Raw genomic sequence first — 23,775 nt, 5'->3', positions numbered from 1 at the left:
TAGATAAGCAAAATGGGCAGGGGAATGATGTGAATGGTTAGTCATTCTCGGTTAGCAGCTCAGAACCAAGTTTTGCTTTCTGTTCAAACAATCTTTGCACTTTTCTGATTAGTTGAAGCTGAGATTAGAAGGAAAAAAAGCAACTTTTTTTCCTGCAAGGAATTGTTCCTGCTTTTTCTTCTTCCTTTTCCCCTCCTCCTCATGGCAGGAATATGCATTGTGATTTGAGCAGGTTTGAAGCCACGGTGTTGTAAATCTCCCAATCACTGTTATTTCAGCCTTTGGTGTGCCTAATTTCTGCTTGTAATCTGATTACTGCCTTGAGCTGCTCCAGCTTGCAGGCTATTGCTATGCATTTCCTATACTCCCCGAGCTGCCAGAGCCTGACAGCTCCAGTCCACTCCTATGAAAAACCTTTGCACGGGCCTAGGACTGTGACTGCATTAGGATTAGCAGCTGCTGCTGCTGCTGTAGCTTTTTTTTTTGTTCTGTGGGGAGTCTTTTTGTTTTAAATTTGCTGAAATATTTTGGTTGTGGAACCATGTTCAGAAATCCATGGGTTTCCGGCTATGTTGGAACTATAAAGTACCCTCAGGAGCCAGGTAAGAGCGCAGAAGGTGGATTCTGCAGGACGTTGCGGTGCCTTGTGTGCCTGTGACAGTCTCTGCATATTGACTGTGGTAAATTGGAGAGCAGACTGCTTCAGCATTTCTTCTCTGTCTGCGGATTAAACAAAGCTTCTAATTAGCTGAGTATGCAAATGCTTCATTGTCTCCTAATGTATGGTTACTTTTTGAAATTGATTCTTGAGTTTGGAACTAGTTATTTAAATTTTTGTTTTTAAATTGAGAAATAGAGTATCTGCCTCAGGCCACTGCTGATGGGAATTCCTATGGTTTCATGCTTTTATTATTGAAAGCGGACTGGTCTAAATAATATATTGTTTCCAGAACCTGGTTCAGTCCCTTACTGGTGAAGTTTACTAAAGCTTTTGCTTGGGTGATTTTTGTTTTAAACCACATGCTGTGCTGTGGTTATAATCTGTTCGTCTACATTAAAGTGGAAATCCAGTTTCAGCCACAGCTCTTGGGTCTCCGCTTTGATTCACAGTTAAACACATGTTTAAAAGCAACTTATGTGTTGTAAAGCCTTTTTGGTGAAAATGTTCTCAGAGTGTAATATACTCATTATATAGTGGTCAACCACAAGTGAGTCTGGATGATCTTGACCAGAGTGAAAAAAATAAATAACAAAACTAGAAATCTTTGTGTTAAGGTGGCCACCAGAGGTTTATCTGAGTACCACATATGCTCCGGATCAGATTTTAAAATGGTGCCTATCCGAAATGAGCTAAATCTTATCCTTCATTTAACATTCCATACCAAAATTATTTTGAGAGAAGCTATCCCAGTTGGCATCTCATCTTACTTGATTTGCATATGGTTAGTATGTTTTTCTTTTTCTTCTATTTTTACTCTCATTTCTATTTGACTTCTAGAGAAGGGTGGTTAGGTGGTGAGAGCATTAGATCATGACTAAGGAGAAGTGCTGGTGCTAAGTTCAGAAGTCGTGTGCCAGGGGCTGTTTGACCCTGGGCTTGTCTTAGTTTCTCATATCTCTGTGCCTCCAAGACTCAGTTGAAAATGAGGCATTTATGTATTTTTATTGTTTATACATTTCTTGGCATGCTCAGGGTGATTACTCTTGGCAACTTAGGTAGCCCTTCCGGCTAGAAGCTTAGGGAGGAGAAGATTCCTTTAGTGATGAGGTCTTGCAACTGCTAGCTTTTACTGAGATGCTCTCCCCATCCCTGCAGTGCACCCATATCCTGTTGCCTCTGTGAATGGGTGACTCAAACGAGCTCTTGCATGCTGAGATGCATCCTGTAGCTTGGGCTGTCTTAGTTACCTGTCGATGAGAAATGACTTGAGAGATGCTTTTTATGTTGGATCATGCATTCTATAGGTGGCGTGCATTAATAAATCACAGTAACATAGCTGATGACAGAAAGACCAGTTGGCTCATGCAGGCTGTCCAGTTACTCAGGTCTGTGCTGCTGAGCAGACCCTGGATCCTAGCTTCCAGCAGTGGAGTCCTGAGCACTTGTGGAATATTGCTCCTTAACTAGTTAGTTGTCTGGTTCTTTGCCATCCTAAGAACATAAGATATGCCAAGCTGGCATTGAACCCATTTATTGTGTCTCTGACAGTGTTCAGTTCAAATTAGGGGAGAAAAGAAAAGTAAACTAAAAAGAATATTAAACTAAAAAGATAGGCAAAGAACAAAAAGCAAGATAGCAAAAAAAAGAAAACATGAAAAAAAAAAGTCCTAAGAATAAATTTCCTACATTTTTTCACCCCTGATATGGAGGGTCCACTCTTTCAGATCATCTGGAAAAAGACAAAAGTTTCATACTAACCCTTTTCAAATCTCATTACGAAGACATTGAACAGAAGTAAATCCTGGCTGATCTCTGAGGCACTCCACTGATAACTCCCTTTTCCTGAGAGTGAATTCCATTTACCACTATCCTCGGTTGCATATCACTCTAAGTTTCTAACTCGGGTTCTACTCTGAAACTGAGCTTATCTATGAGCCTCTAAAGTGGAACAGTGGCGAAAGTTATACTGACATCCAAGTACACATCTAGCACTCAGTTTGGTTCAAGTCATCCAGCCAGGTAAATTGATAAGATTTGTTTGACATGATCCTCCTACGGTAAAAACCTTGCAGGGGTGGAATGTTTCAGTGAATCCAGCACCAGATGCCATATCGCTGGATTTGCCACTTTTCAGTTTGCAAGGCCATGGATTGCCCAAATACATAAAATTTGGTACCTGCTGCTGGCTCAGGACCAAGAGGAGCTGTGGCCAGCCCAGGGCAGTCTTCTGCTGCGAGGGTGCTTAGGAGAGAAGAGGCTACGTGGAAGGAAGGATTGGCCTGGAGGGGAGAGAGAGAGGGGAAATAGGCTGGGGAAAGGGAGAGAGAAGTTGAGAGGGGAAGAGAAAAGTAAATAGAGCATAAGAACAAAGGTAAAATAAGCAAAAATAATGACACTTTTTTTTTTTTTCCCTGACCCCTAAAAATTTGGGCTAGAGCTCAAATATTTGTCCTCACCTGCCACTTTGGATTTAAACTACTGGATAAAATCTGCTCTATTATCCTTTCCTTTAGTAGTAATTCTATTAAATTTACCCACAACAAAAGTCAAACTAACTGCCTTCCTAGTCCCACTTTTGTAAAAGAGGGACAATATCCAGCTGCCTTCAGCAGGGATGGATTAAGGATGTTTTGAGCACTTCTGACCATGGGATCTTCCATCTCCATTGCCCTTACTCTTAATCTGACCCTGTATGGACCTCTCTCTGGGGTTGGGAATGTATCTCATTCAGCTTTATTGCTTTGTCCACTCGCTTTTCCTGGTTTCATGTTATGCCTTTCTTCTGTAAATGGAGTGACGGTTAATGCTCCATTCTATTCTTCTAAATCTTTAAGGTACTGGGGGGAGTGACCATGCATCGCACCATGCACTTTTTACCTTCAAACTCAGAAGTGATGAAAGTTACCCTTGTTTCTATAAACGTTTTCTACAAGTGGTCTATTTTGGTGGTTTTCTTAGTGGACAAATGTTGTGTGCCAACCCCATGAGGTATTGCATAGCATTGTAGCAGTCAAAACTTTGACACAAACCTGCTTTTGATTAACCTCAATATAGTTCGGTTTGGGGCGGAGGTGGGATTTCTAGTGAATTTTTTCCAGCTGTTCTTACATAACATAAATCTGGTGTTCGTACTCAAACTGTGTGATTTTTGTTGTTTTAAAGACGCTTTGAACTCCATTTCAATTTTCTTTAACACAATAACACTGGAACTGAGCTTTTGCAAACAGACTGCACTATAATGATTTCTATTTCTCATGTACTCTATCTTGGTTTATTTAGATAGGCAGCAGCTAGTGTAATATCAGGTTTTAAAGTCATAAGCCTGAATAAATAGTCTGAGTAAAATGGAGATCACTTATTAAATCTGACCACCCCTGTGAGTGGTCCTTATCCAAGTCAGTTAATTAGCAGGCAGGACTCTGATGGCATGAGTGGGCAAAGGCAAGGGATCCAGTAACCCTATTTTGTACAAATCAGCTAAACATTTACTGTACGTGTTCTGTATATAATTCCTTTTGCTGGGGTACACCTTCAGGCACTGCTGAGGCCAAGCAAACTCACTATAGTTCCAGTGATTCTTCAGATGGGGGAAGCAAATTGCTTCTAGGTCAGAAAGAATCACTTTCACACTGCACATACAAAAGTTGTTGTTCCAATCCAAATAATAGCTTACTGAGGTAAAATATACAAGTAATGTGTTGGCTAAAATGACTTCAGAGTTATAATCCTAATTGGAAAAAAAAGTAATACAAAATGCCGAAGTGTCAAAGTGAATGTTCTCTGGGCCCCTTTGGCCTCCCTTGCCACCAAGACTGCCTCGGACCGAGGGGGTTTCCACTGTTGTTACAGTCTCTTATTTGTGTGTGTAAGGGTTGCAGCCCCTCAAGAATGGCTCTTCTGGCTTTTCCTTTGCCTAGATACCCTCCACAGGTTGCACTCGGAAATTTCCTGTCCATAAAAATGCAATTACAGCTGGCAAGCTGCAGGATTCTGATATACCACTAACAATCCTTGTAAAAAAAAGAAAGAAATTGCCAAAGAGTTCTTTCCCATGGAGACCACCTTTGAGAGGATTGAGAAAATGAAGAAATGCTGTTACTTTAAAATTTTTTAGTAGAAAAAACAAAGACGAGTGGCCTTTGCAAAGGAGGAAAAGTGAGAGGCTGGAGAAACCTCTCCAGAGAGCAGGCCAGCACCCATGCTGCTTCTCCCAAAAGAACTGCTCACCTCCTTCCAAGAACCCTGCTAGCCCCCACCCCCAGAACTGCTATCTTAGATTCTCCTGAGGAAAAAAAAAAGCTTCCTCCTTTATATGGATTATGCAAATATTGCAGGCTGTTTCATTACCACTCTGAAGGCAGTTATATCTCTTAAAGCCGCCTTCTTTACTGGGGACCCTTGAATCCTTTTCATATCTACAATGCAATGGGCTTCGTGTATTACAGGGTTTGGCAGCTTAAATTCTCTGGATTCACTACAACTTTCTGATGATGCTTTTTTTCTTATTATAATGTTCTGCGCACATTGGTTACCTGCCGTTGGAGATGTGAGAACAATCCAAGGTAGAGTTCAGATCAGAAGGATTTCAGCTTGGTTCAAGATAGGAGAAAAAGATTTTTCCCCAAATGCACCAAGAAAATATTTGGAAAGGAATTAAAAAAAAAATCCAATTAACCTTGTGAAGACCCTTAAAATCTGGAAAACAAAATTCACCATGCTCTACTGCATTAGCAAGTTTGAAATCAGTTTGCATTTTCATGACTAGTGGAAAAATGGGAAAGTGTTGGGATTTTCCATCTAACCTGTTTTTAAAATGTTTCTACATCTCTACTTGTCAATTCTGGTCTGAGTCTGCTTTTAAGGTAATTTTGCATTGGTACAGAATGATTATTTTTTTTTAGATGTTTTTTTTTTTTTCTTCCTGCCTTCCATTCCCCCATCCATCAGTAGGACTGCCTAACCCTACGCAGTACGAACAGAGCTGAACTCGTGTTAATATAATGTGCATTTATTAAGAAAACTGCTCCTAAAGTTCTGAATGTAGCGTTAAATGCAATGAGACCATAGCAGCATAAAATAAATATATATACATACATACAATGAAAAAGTCAGCTTGCTTGATGGTATAGCATTTTATAGATATATATTTATAAATGATCAAATATAGTAACCATATAAAGGTACAGAGGAAAACTGAAAGTGCAGCATGCTTAAAAACATTGAAATCATTTTCCTCTTAGTTCAACTTATTTTGTAAACCAAAGAACTTTTCTCTTACTTTTTTTCCTTAAAGAAGAAGCAGCATTAATTATTATTATTTTTTAATTTACTTTTTATTATGCTTTTTCAAATTTTACATATCAAGGTAATATTCTTGACATTTTAACATAGAAGCTTGGGAGACAGAAATTCATCTTTACACCAATAAAAACGAACTATTTAGCTCTTACCCCCTTTCATAGAGATCCTCCATATTTAAAAAGAAGATCCATCACACAAAATATACTAAATAAACTAATTAAAAGCCTGACTTCAGTTAGCCTGACTTCAGTGCCAGGAAAAATAGTGGAAAGTGTTCTAAACATCAAAATCACAGAACATATAGAAAGACATGGTTTAATGGAACAAAGTCAGCATGGCTTTACCCAGGGCAAGTCTTGCCTCACAAATCTGCTTCACTTTTTTGAAGGAGTTAATAAACATGTGGATAAAGGTGAACCGGTAAATATAGTATACTTGGATTTTCAGAAGGCATTTGACAAAGTTCCTCATGAGAGGCTTCTAGAAAAAGTAAAAAGTCATGGGATAGGTGGCGATGTCCTTTCGTGGATTGCAAACTGGCTAAAAGACAGGAAACAGAGAGTAGGATTAAATGGGCAATTTTCTCAGTGGAAAGGAGTGGACAGTGGAGTGCCTCAGGGATCTGTATTGGGACCCTTACTTTTCAATATATTTATAAATGATCTGGAAAGAAATACGACGAGTGAGATAATCAAATTTGCAGATGACACAAAATTGTTCAGAGTAGTTAAATCACAAGGAGATTGTGATAAATTGCAGGAAGACCTTGTGAGACTGGAAAATTGGGCATCCAAATGGCAGATGAAATTTAATGTGGATAAGTGCAAGGTGATGCATATAGGGAAAAATAACCCATGCTATAATTACAAAATGTTGGGTTCCATATTAGGTGCTACAACCCAAGAAAGAGATCTAGGTGTCATAGTGAATAACACATTGAAATTGTCTGTTCAGTGTGCTGCGGCAGTCAAAAAAGCAAACAGAATGTTGGGAATTATTAGAAAGGGAATGGTGAATAAAACGGAAAATGTCATAATGCCTCTGTATCGCTCCATGGTGAGACCGCACCTTGAATATTGTGTACAATTCTGGTCGCCGCATCTCAAAAAAGATATAATTGCGATGGAGAAGGTACAGAGAAGGGCTACCAAAATGATAAGGGGAATGGAACAACTCCCCTATGAGGAAAGACTAAAGAGGTTAGGACTTTTCAGCTTGGAGGAGAGACGACTGAGGGGGGATATGATAGAGGTGTTTAAAATCATGAGAGGTCTGGAACAGGTAGATGTGAATCGGTTATTTACTCTTTCAGATAGTAGAAAGACTAGGAGGCACTCCATGAAGTTAGCATGGGGCACATTTAAAACTAATCGGAGAAAGTTCTTTTTTTACTCAACGCACAATTAAACTCTGGAATTGGTTGCCAGATGATATGGTTAGTGCAGTTAGTGTAGCTGTGTTTAAAAAAGGATTGGATAAGTTCTTGGAGGAGAAGTCCATTACCTGCTATTAATTAAGTTGACTTAGAAAATAGCCACTGCTATTACTAGCAACCGTAACATGGGATAGACTTAGTTTTTGGGTACTTGCCAGGTTCTTATGGCCTGGTTTGACCTCTGTTGGAAACAGGATGCTGGGCTTGATGGACCCTTGGTCTGACCAAGTATGGCATGATGTTATGTTCTTACTGATGGACTCTGCAGCCCTCAGAGCTGCAGAGGAAACACCATCCCATTGATAGAGGTGCATCTTGGGATACATCTTGGCATTGGTAGACAAAGTAAGATGACAGCAAGCATACTGTGAACTAAGGTTTAGAAACAAGGTAACTTTAAAGAAAACACTATTTAAAGCTTCTAGTAGAGTAATGAGTACATTATGCAAAGCATATGCAGATGATACTTCCCCTTTAAGGAAGCATATGGTGGTGGTTCTGTCTTTCAAACACTCTTACCAAAAATCCTAAAATAAGAAAAATATAAATTTATGCTTAAAATGCAGATAATTGTAGATGGGAAAAAGTGTTGAAGGCAAACACTTGATGCCGTACTACAGAAGACTAACTCTGTGCCTACAGCAGTACTGCAGGCCACACTTGATCTTTGGCATTACCATGGTTTCTCCAGCCTTTAGGATCCTCTTCAGACCCAAGAGTCTTCATATCTTACTTTTTCATCTTGCAAACAGAAAATGTACTAAATATGCGCATGTTCATTAGTAGAAATGTGTTTCTGGTTTGTGCTCATGGCTGCTGCTTTCAGAATTTTCTTTTTCTAGGTAGAAAATGCTGAGAACGTGTGGTGTGTCTTCAACATTTTTTCTTTTGTTTCCTTTAGAATTTGGCAGAGAGGGTCCATTAAGATTTAAAACCTCAAGACTATTACAGAGAAAGGCACTGAGGTAAGGTATATTATCTTTTGTTATGCTAACCTATATCTGATTTTCAACCTATAGAAATACATAATTTCCTTACAGTATTGATTATTAAACTTGCCCTATGCATGCAGTATTTATGGCATTTCTAAAGGGGAGATTATTTTAAAAGAAAATCTGAATGGTTTCTGATTTGGGTTCGGGCTTTGATTTCTGGTGCTAGCTGGAGACAGAATAGTTTTTGTATTGATTCCACACAGATGGAGCTGATGAGTTTAAAAGGAACCAAATAACAGTGATGGTAGGAAATATCCATCAGGTACACTGCATCAGAACTGTATTTATTTGTTTAGAAAGTAGATACATTTAACAGCCTGCAGCATTAGGCTTGCTAAACCGGTCCCTTCAAACTTTTATCATAGGTGATACCTCCCGGTGTCCTGTGTTCTTGTGCAGACTTTGGTGAATGTAAACACACAAGCTCTTTCAGCAGATAGGAGAGGAGTAGAGGTGCGTCATTGGTCATTTCTTCTCAGCGGTGACTTCCAGATTAATTCCCCCTTTGGAAAATGAAAACCATGTGCATGCTATATTAAATCCCTCCTCAGCTCCCAAAAGTCATGAGAAAGAAGCAGAATCCATGTTCTTGCTGTCTTCACTCTCCCTGGATGCTGCTAGCATATTCCTCTAGGGGTTCCTGCATTCTGGTTGCTGAAGGTCCCTTGTACTGGTGAGATTGCACCTGTGCCGTCCATCTTGGTAGTGGGCTAGCTTACTTTTATCAATGCTTAGTTTCTTTCTTCTGAAGGTTTCATCTTCCTGCCCTCCCGACCCGCACACCACACGTGCTCATACTGACACACACACACTCTCTCTCTCTCTCTCATTTACAGCTGTATCGGGGAAGATGGGGTGCTAATTTGGAACAGAGGGAATGCTATAAAAGATCAGAATTTTCATCGCTGATCTAGAAGTGTAAAGTTGGTTACCTCTAAAAGCTGGCTTTTGCTGCCCTTTCCCTTCCTGTTTGCCCTGGTGCTCATTCTGTATGCTCTAGTGGGAATGGTGGAATTGGATGCATTTGGGTGCACTGTATTAGGGTTGGTTCCAATAGTCTGTCTCCAGGCTGGCTCCAGAGCCAAGAGAGAGATGCTCATTCGCAGCTTTGGAGCAGCTCCAAACTGCTGCTGCAGCTTAGACTGCTTTTACTGGTCTCTAGCTCTAGAGCCACAGGGAAAACAATATAAACTAGTATGGTACTGTAATACACTTAATAGCATTTTCTAAATGATGATAGTGGATAATAAATATTCTGAGATAATTATGTGTCTGAGTGAAAACAGATCATACTTAAAAGTTGTTTATTAAACCTAATTTGTTTTATTTCTTTTTTTATATTCAGCAAATTGCACAATGTAGCTCAAAGTATAATATAAACATTCAATAAACAGTCAGTCAATAAAGCTGAGGAAAGAACAGTCTTCCAATAAACAGTTGAGCTATAGCATTCAACAATAGGCAAATTTTGCCTTTTATTTCAAAATTTACCCCCCCCCCCATACTACCTCCCTACTCTTCACTCCATCCCCATACAGTCATGTTAATCTTCTCACAACCAACACACACACCTCTCCTCACACCCTCATTCACCTCTAGTCCAAGGCAGAGCATAGCTTCCAATATCAGTTGCTGCCTTTAATGCAGACATGTAATCCTGGTCAAGGATAGACTTCTTCAACCCAACCAAAAGATGAAGCAAAAACTTCATCCACCTCTCAGTATAGGCCTCTGATTCCTTCTGGTGAGCATATTTTATATCTATTCACGCTAACACCATAAGCAGACATTCTATGATGCCATAGTGTTATTGTGGGTGGATTTTCCTCCTTCCACTTAAGCAACACACATTTACATGACATGACCAAGGCAATGTCAAGAAAATAATAACACCTTTCTTCATTTCCTTGTCTTGTGAAAGGTTGCCCAAAAGTAGTGTTGCACCTTGTCGCAGAAGCCACACACCCCAGTACATTGACCAATTTCTTTAATAATATGATCCCAGAAGGGGGTTATTGTTCTATAATATAAAAACCTATGAACGATGGTGGCATTTTCATTTTTACACCTAATGCATAGAGGAGTGTCTACTAGTTTCATATGGTAGCGTTTAAGGCCATCTAGGTAAGCATAATGCTCCATTTTAAACTGAGTTTCACGTAGCATCACATCAATGTGCAGTCTATGTAAGGACCTACTACAATCCCTCAACATATCCTGCAAAATGTCAATATGTAGCTCCCTGGACTAGAAAGCACTCATCATTGAAACCACTTCTGACAATTGCTGTTGCTTGCAAACTAGATACCATTGGGAAATAAAATTGTTTGACTTGCCCACTCTTTGGAACTCAGACATAAGTTCGTTTTCATGCTTAAGCTCTTCAGAGGACTGTTTCAATGATTCCAGGTAATAATGACTTGTAAAAATGCAAAACAATGAGACCTAGATATATCGTATTTGGATTGCAAGGACTGAAAAGGTGTCCCATTGCCCAGCGGGCCCGTCTGTGCCCAAAGCTGAAAAATGTATATATATTCTGTCCTAGGAGGGACAAAAGAATTGCCTAAAAAGGACATAAAAAAAGAGGTTGTACTTTTCCTGCCCCCCATCCGCCAGCAACGAAACCAGCTCCAAGCTATTATGACTGACCACAACAATACATTCTTCTTTGCCATTTTTGTAAATCTAGTCTCACTTGTATGGAGCGAAAACAATAGGTATCCAGGGAGCCAACATACCAGCAACCATATCTGATTCACAGATTTTAAATCTTCCTGTGAGCTGTTCCCACAGAAAGTGTAACTGACATGCTACATTATAAAGTTTTAATTTAGGTAGATCTAGTCATCCTCCATATTTTCTGCTGCACGACAGGTTATGATACGCCACCCTAGACCGCCTACCTCACCAAATAAACTAATAAACAAGGACTTGAGGAGAGAGAGATCCGTTTTGGAGAGCCAGCATGGAAGCATGTGCAGTTGGCATAATTTTGGCATAATCATCATTTTTAATTGGGCACTTCTACCCATGAAGGATACCGGTAACTTCTGCCACGTATTTAACTGCATCTGAATTAAATCCACTGTTTCTGTAATATTGAGTATAAAGCCTGGAAAGGTCCCATGGAACCCATAATTTCCTTGCCATAGGCTCTACTGCCATCACGAATAATAGTGGGGACAGAGGGCAGCCTTGTCTAACGCCCGACCTAAAGAAAAACTGTAAGATACGGAGCCATTTATGTGCAGATTGGCAGTTGAGTTACTATACAAGGTACATAACCACTTAATATTAGCTCCCCAAAATCCAAAATGCCCAAAGCATAGTCCCAAGAATTTGAGTCGAATGCTTTTTCTGCATCAAAGCTTAAAATAAGAGCTTGACTATTATTGACTTGAGATAAAGCTGTTATCAATCTATGAACATTTTGGACCCCATACCTCCCCTTAAAGCCTGTCTAATCCTGCGCAACCAGCCTAGTGATAACAATATTAATACAAATGGCCAATATTGAAGCAAAAAGCTTCAAGTCTACATTCATCAGTGAAATTGGCCTGAAAGGTTTAACATCCATGGGGTCTTTACCCTTTTTTGTCAAACTATAATTAAGTATAGGGTCATTTTGCAGATAGCATTCCCATTACCAGAATGGAATTATAGATTTTCGCCATGGGTGACAGAAGGCCAAATTGCAGGATTTTATAATAGATCCGAGCCCATCAAGGCCTGATGCCTTTCCCTGTTGTAACCTTTTAATAGCTGCACAGGCTTCCACATCCCCAGTTGGTGCATTAAGAGCATCCAATTGAACTTCAGAAAGGAGAGGCCACTGAGCAGTCTGGAAAAAACTCATTTGAGTATTCTCATCACCTGCCTGAGGAATATATAGTGTTTTGAAAGAAGACAGAAAGCTGTCCTCTATCTCTGTAGATGTCCCAATTGGCCCTCTGTGTTTCTGATGCCTGTAATGATGGGCCTTTGGCCTTTAACTATTACCAAATTTGCCAAAAGTTTACTGGCCCTGTTACCATGCTTATAAAGCTTATGTTTGAAAAAGTCCAAAGATTTTCTAGCTCTTTGAAACAACAAACTATTTGGCATGTTTTTAGCTTGATCCCATAACCTTTTACCTTCTTCTGCTAGTGTGACCACGTACTGAGCCTGGGCATCCTTAACAACCTGGACAGATGTAAAATTTCAGCATTTCTCACTCCATTTTATTTAGCTACATAAGCAATTGCATGGCTCCACATTATTTTCTTACTGGCCTCCCACAATAAAGCTTGACAATGGGATCGCCAACATTAAAAGACAATTATTCCCACCATTTATTGCGTAGATATTCATGGAAAGTCTGGTTTTGATAGAGTCCCAGACTTATTTTCCACTTAAGTTCCCTCTGCCCAAGGTCCCCAGCTCCAAACTTACCGACACAGGTGCATGATCTGAAACAGAAATACCAATTTTCGCCTCTCATACAAAAGAAAATAGCCCCACTGAGACCAGCAGGTAGTCTAGCCTCGAAATATTTTTGTGAGGATTAGAGTAAAAAGTATAGTCCTTTTCCTCATAATGGAGGACCCTCCATATGTCCAGTAGTCCTGCTTCCATGTTGACAAAATTTACTCCCAATTTTTCCTGACTTGGCCTATATTCATACTGTGGCTGACTGTCAAGTCTATGATCCGCCAGAACTTTGAAATCTCTCTCCAAGATCACTTTAATTTTCAGGGAAGCAAATCATAGTGACTACTACTTCAGCCCCAAACTCCTGAGAATAAATATTAGGGGCATAAATGGTACACAAAACAATTTTTGTCCTAATAAACTCCCAAACACCATGATATATCTATCCTCTTCTTTGGATATTTAATGTTCCATTTGAAAAGCCAGTTGTTTATGTATCAGAATAGCTACCCCCTTTGTCTCCAAGAAAAAGAAGAAAAGTAACATTGACAAACCCACTCTTTAATTTAAGATGTTCTGAATTAGAAAGATGGGTCTTTTGCAGCATAGACATATGGGACTTTTGTTTGTGAAAACATGAGAACATAAGAAATTCCCATGCTGGGTCAGAACAAGGGTCCATCAAGCCCAGCATCCTGTTTCCAACAGTGGCCAATCCAGGTTAAAAGTACCTGGCAAGTACCCAAACACTAAGTAGATCCCATGCTACTGATGCCAGTAATAGCAGAGGCTATTCCCTAAGTCAACTTGATTAATAGCAGTTAATGGACTTCTCCTCCAAGAACTTATCCAAACCTTTTTTTTTAAACCCAACTACACAAACTGCACCGATTAGTTTTAAATGTGCTACTTGCTAACTTCATGGAGTGCCCCCTAGCCCTTCTATTATCCGAAAGAGTAAACAACCGATTCACATCTACACGTTCTAGACCTCTCATGATTTTAAAGACCTCTATCATATCCCCCTCAGCTGTCTCTTCTCTAAGCTGAACAGTCCTAACCTCTTTAGCCTTTCCTCATAGAGGAGCTGTTTCATCCCCTTTATCATTTTGGACACTCTTCTCTGTCCCTTCTCCAGTGTAACTATTAGAGATGTGCAGACCAAAAGTTTATGTTCATAAGTCGAAAGGGGGGGTCAATTTCGGTCAGTATGGACATATGGAGAATTTCATAAGTTGAGTCTATGTCCATATATGCACCGATTTCCTAAATAAAAATTTAAACCCCTCACCCTCCTTAATCCCCCCCCCAAGACTTACCAAAACTCCCTGGTGGTCTAGCGGGGAGTCAGGACGCCATTTCTGAACTCCTTTGTGAGGAGCACGTGACGTCGGCGTCACGTCGGAGTGACGCGGATGTCACGTGATTCCCCGCGGGTTCGCTCCGGGACCCTCGTTGGACCCAAAAGGAACTTTTGGCCAGCTTGGGGGGGTCAGGAGGCCCCCCCAAGCTGGCCAAAAGTTCCGGTTGTGTCCGGTTGTGTCCCGGAGCGAACCCGCGGGGAATCACGTGACCCTCTTTGGACCCAAAAGGAACTTTTGGCCAGCTTGGGGGGGCCTCCTGACCCCCCCAAGCTGGCCAAAAGTTCCTTTTGGGTCCAACGAGGGTCCCAGAGCGAACCCGCGGGGAATCACGTGACGTCCGCGTCACTCCGACGTGATGCCGACGTCACGTGCTCCTCGCAAAGGAGTTCAGAAATGGCGTCCTGACTCCCCGCTAGACCACCAGGGAGTTTTGGTAAGTCTTGGGGGGGGGGGGATTAAGGAGGGTGAGGGGTTTAAATTTTTATTTAGGATCAACAATCGCGATTTCCAACGTATTCAACATAGCTATGTTGAATAAGTTGGAAATCCAAATACACTACATATACCAGTTCACCTTTATCTACATGTTTATTAACTCCTTCAAAAACATGAAGCAGATTTGTGAGGCAAGTCTTCCCTTGGGATAATCCTTGTTGACTGTGTTCCATTTAAAGCATGTCTTTCTACATGCTCTCTGATTTTTTACTTTTAGAATGGTTTCCGCTATTTTTCTTGGTACTGAAGTCAGGCTCACTTGTCTATAGTTTCCCGGATCGCTCCTGGAGCCAGTCTTCAGGTCCAATGGATGATTTTAATGATAGGATACAAATTTTAACTAATAGATCTGAAATTTCATTTTTGAGTTCTTTCAGAATCCTGGGATGCATACCATCTGGTCCAGGTGATTTGCTACTCTTTATTTTGTCCAGTTGGCCTACTACATCTTCCATGTTCACAGTGATTTGGTTCAGTTCATCTGACTCATCACCCATGAAAACTATCTCCGGAACTTGTATCTCCCCAACATTCTCCTTAGTAAACACAGAAGCAAAGAAATAATTTAATCTTTTTGCAATGGCCTTATCTTCCCTAAGAGCCCCTTTAACCCCTTGGTCATCTAACAGTCTTACAGACTCCCTCACAGGTTTCTTGCATTGGGGTGGATTTTAAAAGGGTTATGCACGTAATATACGCGCGCAACCCTTTTAAACCCACTCCTGTGTGCGCCGAGCCTATTTTTCATAGGTCCGGGGCTTGAAAAAAGGGGCGGGGAGTGGGTGGGGCGGTCCGAGGGCGGGGTGGCCCGGGGCGGGACCGAGGCCTCCGGCACAGCAACCGTGCCGAATGCCGGCGTGCGGATCCTTCGCCTGCCCAAAGGCAGGTGTAAATAAAATAAATAAATAAAGGTAGGGGAGGATTTAGGTAGGGCTGAGGGGCAGGTTAGATAGGGGAAGGGGGGAAGGTGGGGGGGGCAGAAGAAAAGTTCTCTCAGAGACCACTCTGATTTCGGAGCAGCTTCAGAGGGAACAGGGAAAGCCATCAGAGCACCTCTAGGGCTCGGTGCGCGCAAGGTGCACAAGTGTTAGAAAATTGCGCGCATGTTATAAAATCGGGCATAGATTTGTGCGCACCAGGTTGCGCGCACAAATCTACGCCCGCGCATAGATATGAAAATCTGGCCCTATGAGTTTTTGCCTCTACGGCCAACTTCATTTCAAATTCCCTCATAGCCTGTCTTATCAATGTTTCACACTTAACTTGACAATGCTTATACTTTGTCCTATTTTCTTCAGATAGATCCTTCCAATTTTTGAAGGATGTTTTTTTGGCTAAAATATCCTCTTTCACCTCAGCTTTTAACCATGTTGGTTGTGCCTTCCTTCCACTTTTCTCAATGTGTGGAATACATCTAGACTGCACTTCTAAGATTGTATTTCCTAGCATGTAGCCAGATGGACTCAGAACAAGTGGGTATAGTGTGCTCGTGCTAGCAGTTGGAGATGGATCTGACGTCAGCACGGGTACATATACCCCCACAGGAAGTGAAGCAACTCAGTAATTTCCGTCTCCAAAGCAGTTTGGAGCTCCTGCACGCTCGCTGAGCGTGTTTTCCAAATCTACTTTCTGCTTTTGACTTCTAAATTCTTGAGAAGATACCGACGAGCCCCGCACTCCTTCGGTGATACCCTCTGGTCCCTCCCCCAGTTGAGTTTCCCGAGGTGATTTCCGCGATCCCTCGGAGGTCTAGGCCTCGGTCCGGTGGCCGAATCACGGCAGGGATCTAGCCCCCGAGCGAGAAGGGCTCGGGCCTGGCTGAGAGGCGCCTCAGTCCCGGCGTGGACTTAGCCCCGAGCGAGACGAGTTCAGCGGTTTAGAGGCAGTGGGTGCACCTACTTGAGCGCGGCGGTGAAGGTATTTCCCCCTCTCCCCCCGCAGCCAGAGACCGCCCGGGTTACAGCCGGGAAGCGCCGAGGATCAGGTAAGGCGTACATCTCTTACTTTTAAAAAGGTCTCCGAGGTGCGAGGATCGGCGGCATTGCCGGTAGGCGACACGCCGTGGAGGTCGCCATTTTTGTCTGCCTTGTTAAGGTATTGAGCGCCCAGGATAGGCGCCTGTGGATAGGCGCACAACGCAGCATATACATTACTAAGCGAGATCAGTTCTCTCACGGGATCGACGCCCTGGTTCAGCCATGGCCTCCAGGGACCCTGCTATACGCCTTTCCGCCGAGGCCCCTGCTGGGCGCCCTTATACACAAGATTCAGAGGCACAGGGGCCTAGTTCTTCTAGTGGCACCAGACTGGCCAAGAAGACCCTGGTACGCGGACATGAGAAGACTACTGACAGGGGATCCTCTTCCCCTGCCTCCGCTCAGGGACCTGCTACGTCAAGGTCCCATCCTCCACGAGGATCCAGCTCAATTCTCTCTTACGGTCTGGCCATTGAGAGGGCTAGACTGAAGAAAAGAGGTTACTCGGAGCCGGTGATAGATACACTCCTCCGAGCTCGCAAGTATTCCACATCCCTTACATACATAAGGATCTGGAGAGTATTCGAAGCCTGGTGCGACACTCACGGCACCAATCCACATGCGACCACAATCCCTATTGTTCTGGATTTCCTGCAGGATGGGCTTCAGAAGGGTCTCTCCCTAAGCTCCATCAAGGTTCAGGTGGCTGTGCTGTCTTGCTACGTCCCAGGAGGGATGGCAAGACCATCGCCACGCACCCAGATGTTTCCCGTTTCCTGAAAGGAGTCAAGCACATTCGTCCGCCACTGAAGTGGCCAGTGCCCCTGTGGAACCTCAACATAGTTTTGGATTTCCTCGCAGGATCCACCTTCAGACCCCTTCGGGGCCTGTCTCTCCGTTCGCTAACTTTGAAGATGGTGTTCTTGCTGGCAGTGTGTTCCGCACGCCGCATCTCAGAGCTACAAGCGCTGTCCTGCCGTGATCCCTTTCTGAGAATCACTCCAGAGGCTATCCATCTTCGCACGGTTCCCTCTTTCTTACCTAAAGTAGTCTCACAATTTCACCTCAACCAAACCATATCTTTGCCAACCACGGCGGGTTTGAAGAAATCAGAAGAAGGGCGTTTGCTACGCCATCTCGACATCGGCAGATTGTTGCCCAGATACCTGGAAAAGACAGAAGCAGTACGAAAGACGGACCATCTGTTCGTCCTTCACAGCGGGAAGAAGCAAGGGGAAGCGGCCTCTCGGCCCACCATAGCCCGCTGGATCAAAGAAGTTATCAGAGCGGCCTACGTAGAGGCCGGGAAGTCACCACCTCTACAGGTCAAGGCTCATTCCACCAGAGCGCAAGCAGCATCTTGGGCAGAATCTAGTATGCTGTCGCCCGCAGAAATTTGTAAGGCGGCGACATGGTCCTCCCTCCATACCTTTTCCAGATTTTACCATCTGGATGTCCAGGCCAGGGAGGACACAGCATTTGCGAGGGCAGTCCTATGCGGTCCTCAGGCAGCCTCCCGCCCAGTCCGGGAGTAAAGCTTTTGTACATCCCACTTATTCTGAGTCCATCTGGCTACATGCTAGGAAATGTTGAGATTACTTACCTGATAATCTCCTTTTCCTTAGTGTAGACAGATGGACTCAGCATCCCGCCCGGCTGCTGGTATACATGGGTTTCACCGATTCAAGGTAAGGCCATGTCATTTTCTTACATAAGAGCATCCACTCTACCAGGTGTCGACGCCTTCCGGTTGGAAGCGCTGGCGGTCTCCAGCTACTATCAATCGGTCAGGGGAATCCTGTTTCACTAATTCATTGATCGTCAGTACACATATATCCATAACAGCTTTTGCAAGGAAGATTACTGAGTTGCTTCACTTCCTGTGGGGGTATATGTACCTGTGCTGACGTCAGATCCATCTCCAACTGCTAGCACGAGCACACTATACCCACTTGTTCTGAGTCCATCTGTCTACACTAAGGAAAAGGAGATTATCAGGCAAGTAATCTCAACACCTGTTGAACATTTTTAACCTTTGCAGCTGCACCTTTCAGTTTTTTTTTCTAACTATTTTCCTCATTTTATCAAAGTTTCCCTTTTGAAAATTTAGTGTTAGAGCTGAGATGTACTTTTTGAACTGACTGGAAGGGGGACAATTTTGATCATTTTATGATCACTATTACCAAGTGGCCCCACCACCGTTAATTTTCTCACTAAATCCTGCATTCCACTAAGAATTAAATCTAATATAGTTCCCTCTCTCATTAGTTCCTGAACCAATTGCTTGTTTATTCCAGCCAGGAACTTTGTCTCTAGCATGTCCTAATGTTACATTTACCCAGTCAATATTGGGGTAATTGAAATCTCCCATTATTACTGCACTGCCAAATTGGTTAGACATAGACAATAACTTCTTATGCTTAATTGGGGAATGTATGCCATCTACATTCAATGTACACCTGTACCTTATCCATGATTTGCCAAAATTATGGGTAATATCAGTGCCGGCAAGATGAATGTATCCAGGAAATGTGGTTTGCCCAAATGCTGCTCAGCTCTGATACCCAAGCCATCCCACATGAGACAGTATGTCCCAGACCCCAAAAACTAAGCAAAAGCAGTTTTATGCATCCCTGTACTCACCTGATACTTCCTCTTGGACTGCAATGCATTCAACCTCAAATACTACCAAACATACCCCCCACACACATACTCACTTCACTCAAAATAACAGACAAAACTACCAAACCGCTCCAAGGGACCACACCCTGCACCTTTTCCACCACCCATACAGTTCCCCACAGAAAGCTGTTGGTTTATATTCAGGTATACTGACACATCAGGAATAATAAATAAATAAATAAATAAAGTATATAGTGAAATAGCGATACTGAGCTTGTATATACATAAATAGATTTAGAGACACGTAGGTCTCCATCAGATGGCCTTAGTCCCCAGCTCTATTTATTTAGACATCAGCATTACAGACATGCCATTCAATACTGTTCCTCCTTCAGACTTGCAGACATAGGCAGTCTGTTAGGCACAAGGAGGGTTTAGACCATGTGACTAGGAGGCAGTCTAATTTTGATTTCAAGAAGTTAGGACATGTTTGTGTGCTCTACAAAGTTCTGCATTGCCAGTTCTTAGTGATAGGCTGGAGGGAATGAGAGAGAAACAGAATTATTTTTGTAATTTTTCCTAGGTTGAAAGCTAGAATTTTGGCTGCTTTGACCACATTCTGGGAGGCTGTAACCCTCTCTCTAGAGGTTCAGGAAGGACCTGTACACCCCTTCAACCTATCAAGAGGAGGTTGCAGTGTCCACCCAGTAAAACCCTTTTTGGTATTGTTTCTATTTTGTGGGAAGGAAGGTGTTTTTGCTGCCCCCCTCCTTTGACCAGTGAGAGAGCTATTTTTTAAAGAGGAGTCTGGAGAAGACCATCAGGAGACCCCCCAACCAGAGTTTCCACCCTGGGACATGGTACACAAGCAGGTGAAGAACGGTAATGCCCTTCTGGAGTCAGGTACTGTTGGGACAAGGGACATCTGCCCTGGTTAGGATACCCTAGTTCCTTGGGACAGACATTCATTCCACACCATGGATGGATTGCAAGTTCCTGGTTTCAGAAAAAAGTGATACTTCCAGAGAGGGATACATCATTTAAACTTGTACCACACTAAAGACAAGGAATCTGGATGTATTTTGACATTTCAATTATTCACTTTATTGATTTCTTCCATTCAGTATCAGTAAAAATTTTTTTTTTTAACATCCATCCAGCGAGCCCTGCCTGTTTTATCCAGGTACATATCCCAAAGAGCAAGAGTAACAGACACACAGACAACACTGTTACTGTGCATTGACTGGGCCATGAAGGTTATCCTTCATCCCCACAGAAATAATCTCCTGCCCCCAGGTTAAAGAAGAGTTGGGGAAAAAACAGAAGAGCTAGCCCATAGAAACTTTTATGGCCCTTTGGGATCAACACTATTCCTCGAAAAAGAGTTGTATGGACTAGGGTGCTCAAACCAGTCCTACGGGATCACCCAGTCTGTTGGTTTACATTCATGAACTACTTAGCTTTCTCGAAGTGCACCGATACATCAATTGAACAGTTGCCAATGGTCAGTTAGCTCCAAACTTTTACTTTCGTGTCCATTCAAACCCATTGTTTTCGTGTCTATTCACCACTGACACTCTGGTCACCTGACACGGGGCCATGTTTCAGACATTCTTGTCGTTTTTCAAGGGTAATTCATTGTATTGGCAAGAGATGAGATACAACAAACCGTATGCTAAGAAAAGAAAATGGAATCTTGCAAAACGTCAACGTAGTAACCAAAAATCCCATCACTGTGCTTGCTGATCAAGCCTGCAGTAGCAGACAGCCACCACCATTCAGGATGTGCACGTCCAGCAGTATCTTCTCTACCTTTGTAGTAGCGGATACATCTTATTCTACTGCTCTATTCAGCAGACTAATAAACACATCAGCCTCAAATTTAGCAGAGAAGATCTTCGAAGCACCATTGTGAAACACTCGCAGTGCTGAAGATGCCAGTGCCATTTCCTTTCGCAACATCACCATGTGCATCAAGTAATCATTAAACATCAAGAAATCATTAAATGGTAAGATCTTATGACCCTTGTACTCCAGCGTGCTTATTTTCCGAAATGTTTGCATAATCTTAACCTTATGCATCCAGTTTGATTCGAGCAACAGTGGGTTTAGGTCTGTTCTTTGGATTACAGCGTTACCCCACTCAGTGTGCACATTCACAGACCACTGGCACAGCATTAACATTCAAAGCCAACTCATGTAGGAACCAATTCTCTAAGTCAGGAAGGTCAGATTTCTCCACCATTTCTGGAAGTCTCACAATATGCAAGTTTCCATGATTGCGGTTTTCTTGATTGTCAAGCTGGTCAGATACACATGCGTTAGTGGCCTGCAACTCAGCAATTTTTTGCTTGGCCTGTGTCATGTGATCCTCCTGATCCCATATTCTCTGCTCTGCAGCCTCCATTCACTTATTTTGGAATTCTAAATTCCTCTTCATATCATCCATCACCGATTGTAGTTTTAAAAGGTGATCATCAAATGTAATGGAGACTGCGTACGTGATCCATGGAGCATTTTGTCAGTCATTTCCATCACATATTTTCCAGGATTTAATTCCGCCACTGATGGGGTCTGTTTCAGAGCTCATAACTCATTCTACTGAGCTCAATATCACTGCTGTTTATCGCCACCTGCTTGACACCATATAGTGTAACCCCCCCCTGCTCTGCCACCAGTGACCAAAAGACTTATTCCGTCTGAGTGCATGAGTCTGTAGGGAACCTACAGGAGCTCCTTCCCTCTGCATCTGATTAACAGGCAGCCATAACCAGAAGATAGTTTTATTCCTATATGTAATAAGTCAGCAATTAGGGCATAACGAATAGGTCTGGGAAAGTGATATATTTTATCTTTTAGTTATTAACTGACATACAAACTGCATAGCAACAGGTCAAATAAGAGGAAAGTGTGGCATTGGTATTCTAAGTCCTCTCCGAATAAATATATAACTCACTTTGGAAACATGCTTTTTCTAAGAGACTCCTACTGTCAAAATTAGTGGTCCTTTAAAGTGTTAATGTCCCCCAACATGGTCCTGTGTTTTGCTCAAAGATTGCATCAGAAGAGACGGAGCACCCAGTAGTTCAAATGCTAAAACAAAAAGAAAGTAATACAAGTAAGTCAAGGAGGGCACATACATGGTGATAATACAAGTAACGAAGGTGCTCCAAAAGCAAGTATTCAGGCAAATACAATTCCAAAGGCAAAGCCTATTAACAAATGCAATGAATACATAACTTAAACACATCAGTAAAACAAGTGTAGGAGCTCTTTTAAATCAGTCTTAGCCAGTTTTTTGTGTTGGAGAAACTCGACCAAACCAATCAGAGAGGTCACATGAGAAGATATATCCAACAAAAAAATAAGTTGTCAGAACATAAAGAAACTGTCAAAACAAGTGTCAGGTTTAGTAAAATAACGTACTGAAAAGCAGTGAAGAAAAAAGAGGGTGGAGGGGTAGATGTTGGGGGGGGGGGGGTAAGAGGACATAGAAAATGAAACACAAAATCATAGAAAATAGAACCACTCAATTTCCATATTTAAATCCCTAGGGAAAAGTGAATGTAAGTTAAAAATCCATCTCTGCTCTACCAATTAGATGTATCCTTTTTTGGGTTATGTGGGTCCGGTCTGCTAGATAATAAATTGGCCCATGCTGGCCCCACACTCTATTTTCACAGACCCTCCTTGTTTCACATTTCATTGGTGAAAAATCTGCGTGACTGGTTAGTCCATTCTCAATCTCCTCTCTGACTGGACACGACCCATGTGGTCAATGCTCGCTGTGCCCACTTTCCCTTTCCTTCACATTTTACACACCTCTTGATGGGTTGCCTAATACCTCTTACACCATTCAACATCAAGCCTCTCTACTTGGGTGATATGTTCTCATATGCCCTGTTCTTAAAACCTTGGGCACCTTGAAAACTCATATCTGTGAATAGATTGTGCATTCGCTCTGTTCGTGAAGAGGCACCACTGGTATAGCACTGGGTTGATGCATCTCACTCCCCTTCAAATCTAAAGGTTTTTTTTGTGATTGATCTGTTGATTCCTTCACTGGGGAGGGGGCGGGTTTTGATGCACAACTTTAATGGCAAGAGCAGAAATGGATTTTTAACTTATTCAGTTTTCTTAGCAGTTTAAATATGGAAATTGTATGGTTTCATTTTTGTATGGTTTCATTTTTATATCATTTTATGTTTCATTTTCTATGTTCTCTTATCCTCCCCACCCCTGCCCCCCTCCCCCACCCTCTGTTTCCTTCAGTGCAATAAATCTGACGGTTTTGAAAAGTTTTGTTATATTCTGACAGCTTGTTTTTTGTTGGATATATCATGTCATGTGACCTGTCTGTTTGGTTTGGCCGAGTCTCTCCGGTGCAAAAAACCAGCTAGGACTGATTTAAAACTCTCTGTTTTGCGATCATCTGTAAGAGCTCCTATACTCGTTTCACTGATGTGTTTAAGATATGTATTCATTGTGTTTGTTTATAGGCTTCGGCCCTGGA

General features: G+C 42.3%; 1 protein-coding gene across 11 annotated transcripts in view; it reads left to right on the top strand.

Moving 5' to 3' along the window:
- SVIL (supervillin) overlaps window positions 1-23,775 on the top strand; it is a 348,412-nt gene that overhangs the window by 91,025 nt on the left and 233,612 nt on the right. For all 11 annotated transcript variants that reach the window (XM_029588612.1, XM_029588613.1, XM_029588603.1 and 8 more), the window contains one exon: window positions 8,299-8,362. Coding sequence is in view for 9 of the 11 variants with exons in the window: in XM_029588603.1 (XP_029444463.1) it covers window positions 8,299-8,362 (64 nt within the window). In the remaining 2 variants the exon portion in view is untranslated. The remainder of the gene's footprint in view (window positions 1-8,298; window positions 8,363-23,775) is intronic.

Source organism: Rhinatrema bivittatum, chromosome 2, assembly GCF_901001135.1.
Source record: "Rhinatrema bivittatum chromosome 2, aRhiBiv1.1, whole genome shotgun sequence".
NCBI classification, from domain to species: domain Eukaryota; kingdom Metazoa; phylum Chordata; class Amphibia; order Gymnophiona; family Rhinatrematidae; genus Rhinatrema; species Rhinatrema bivittatum.
This window is presented reverse-complemented; position numbering and strand designations above follow the sequence as displayed.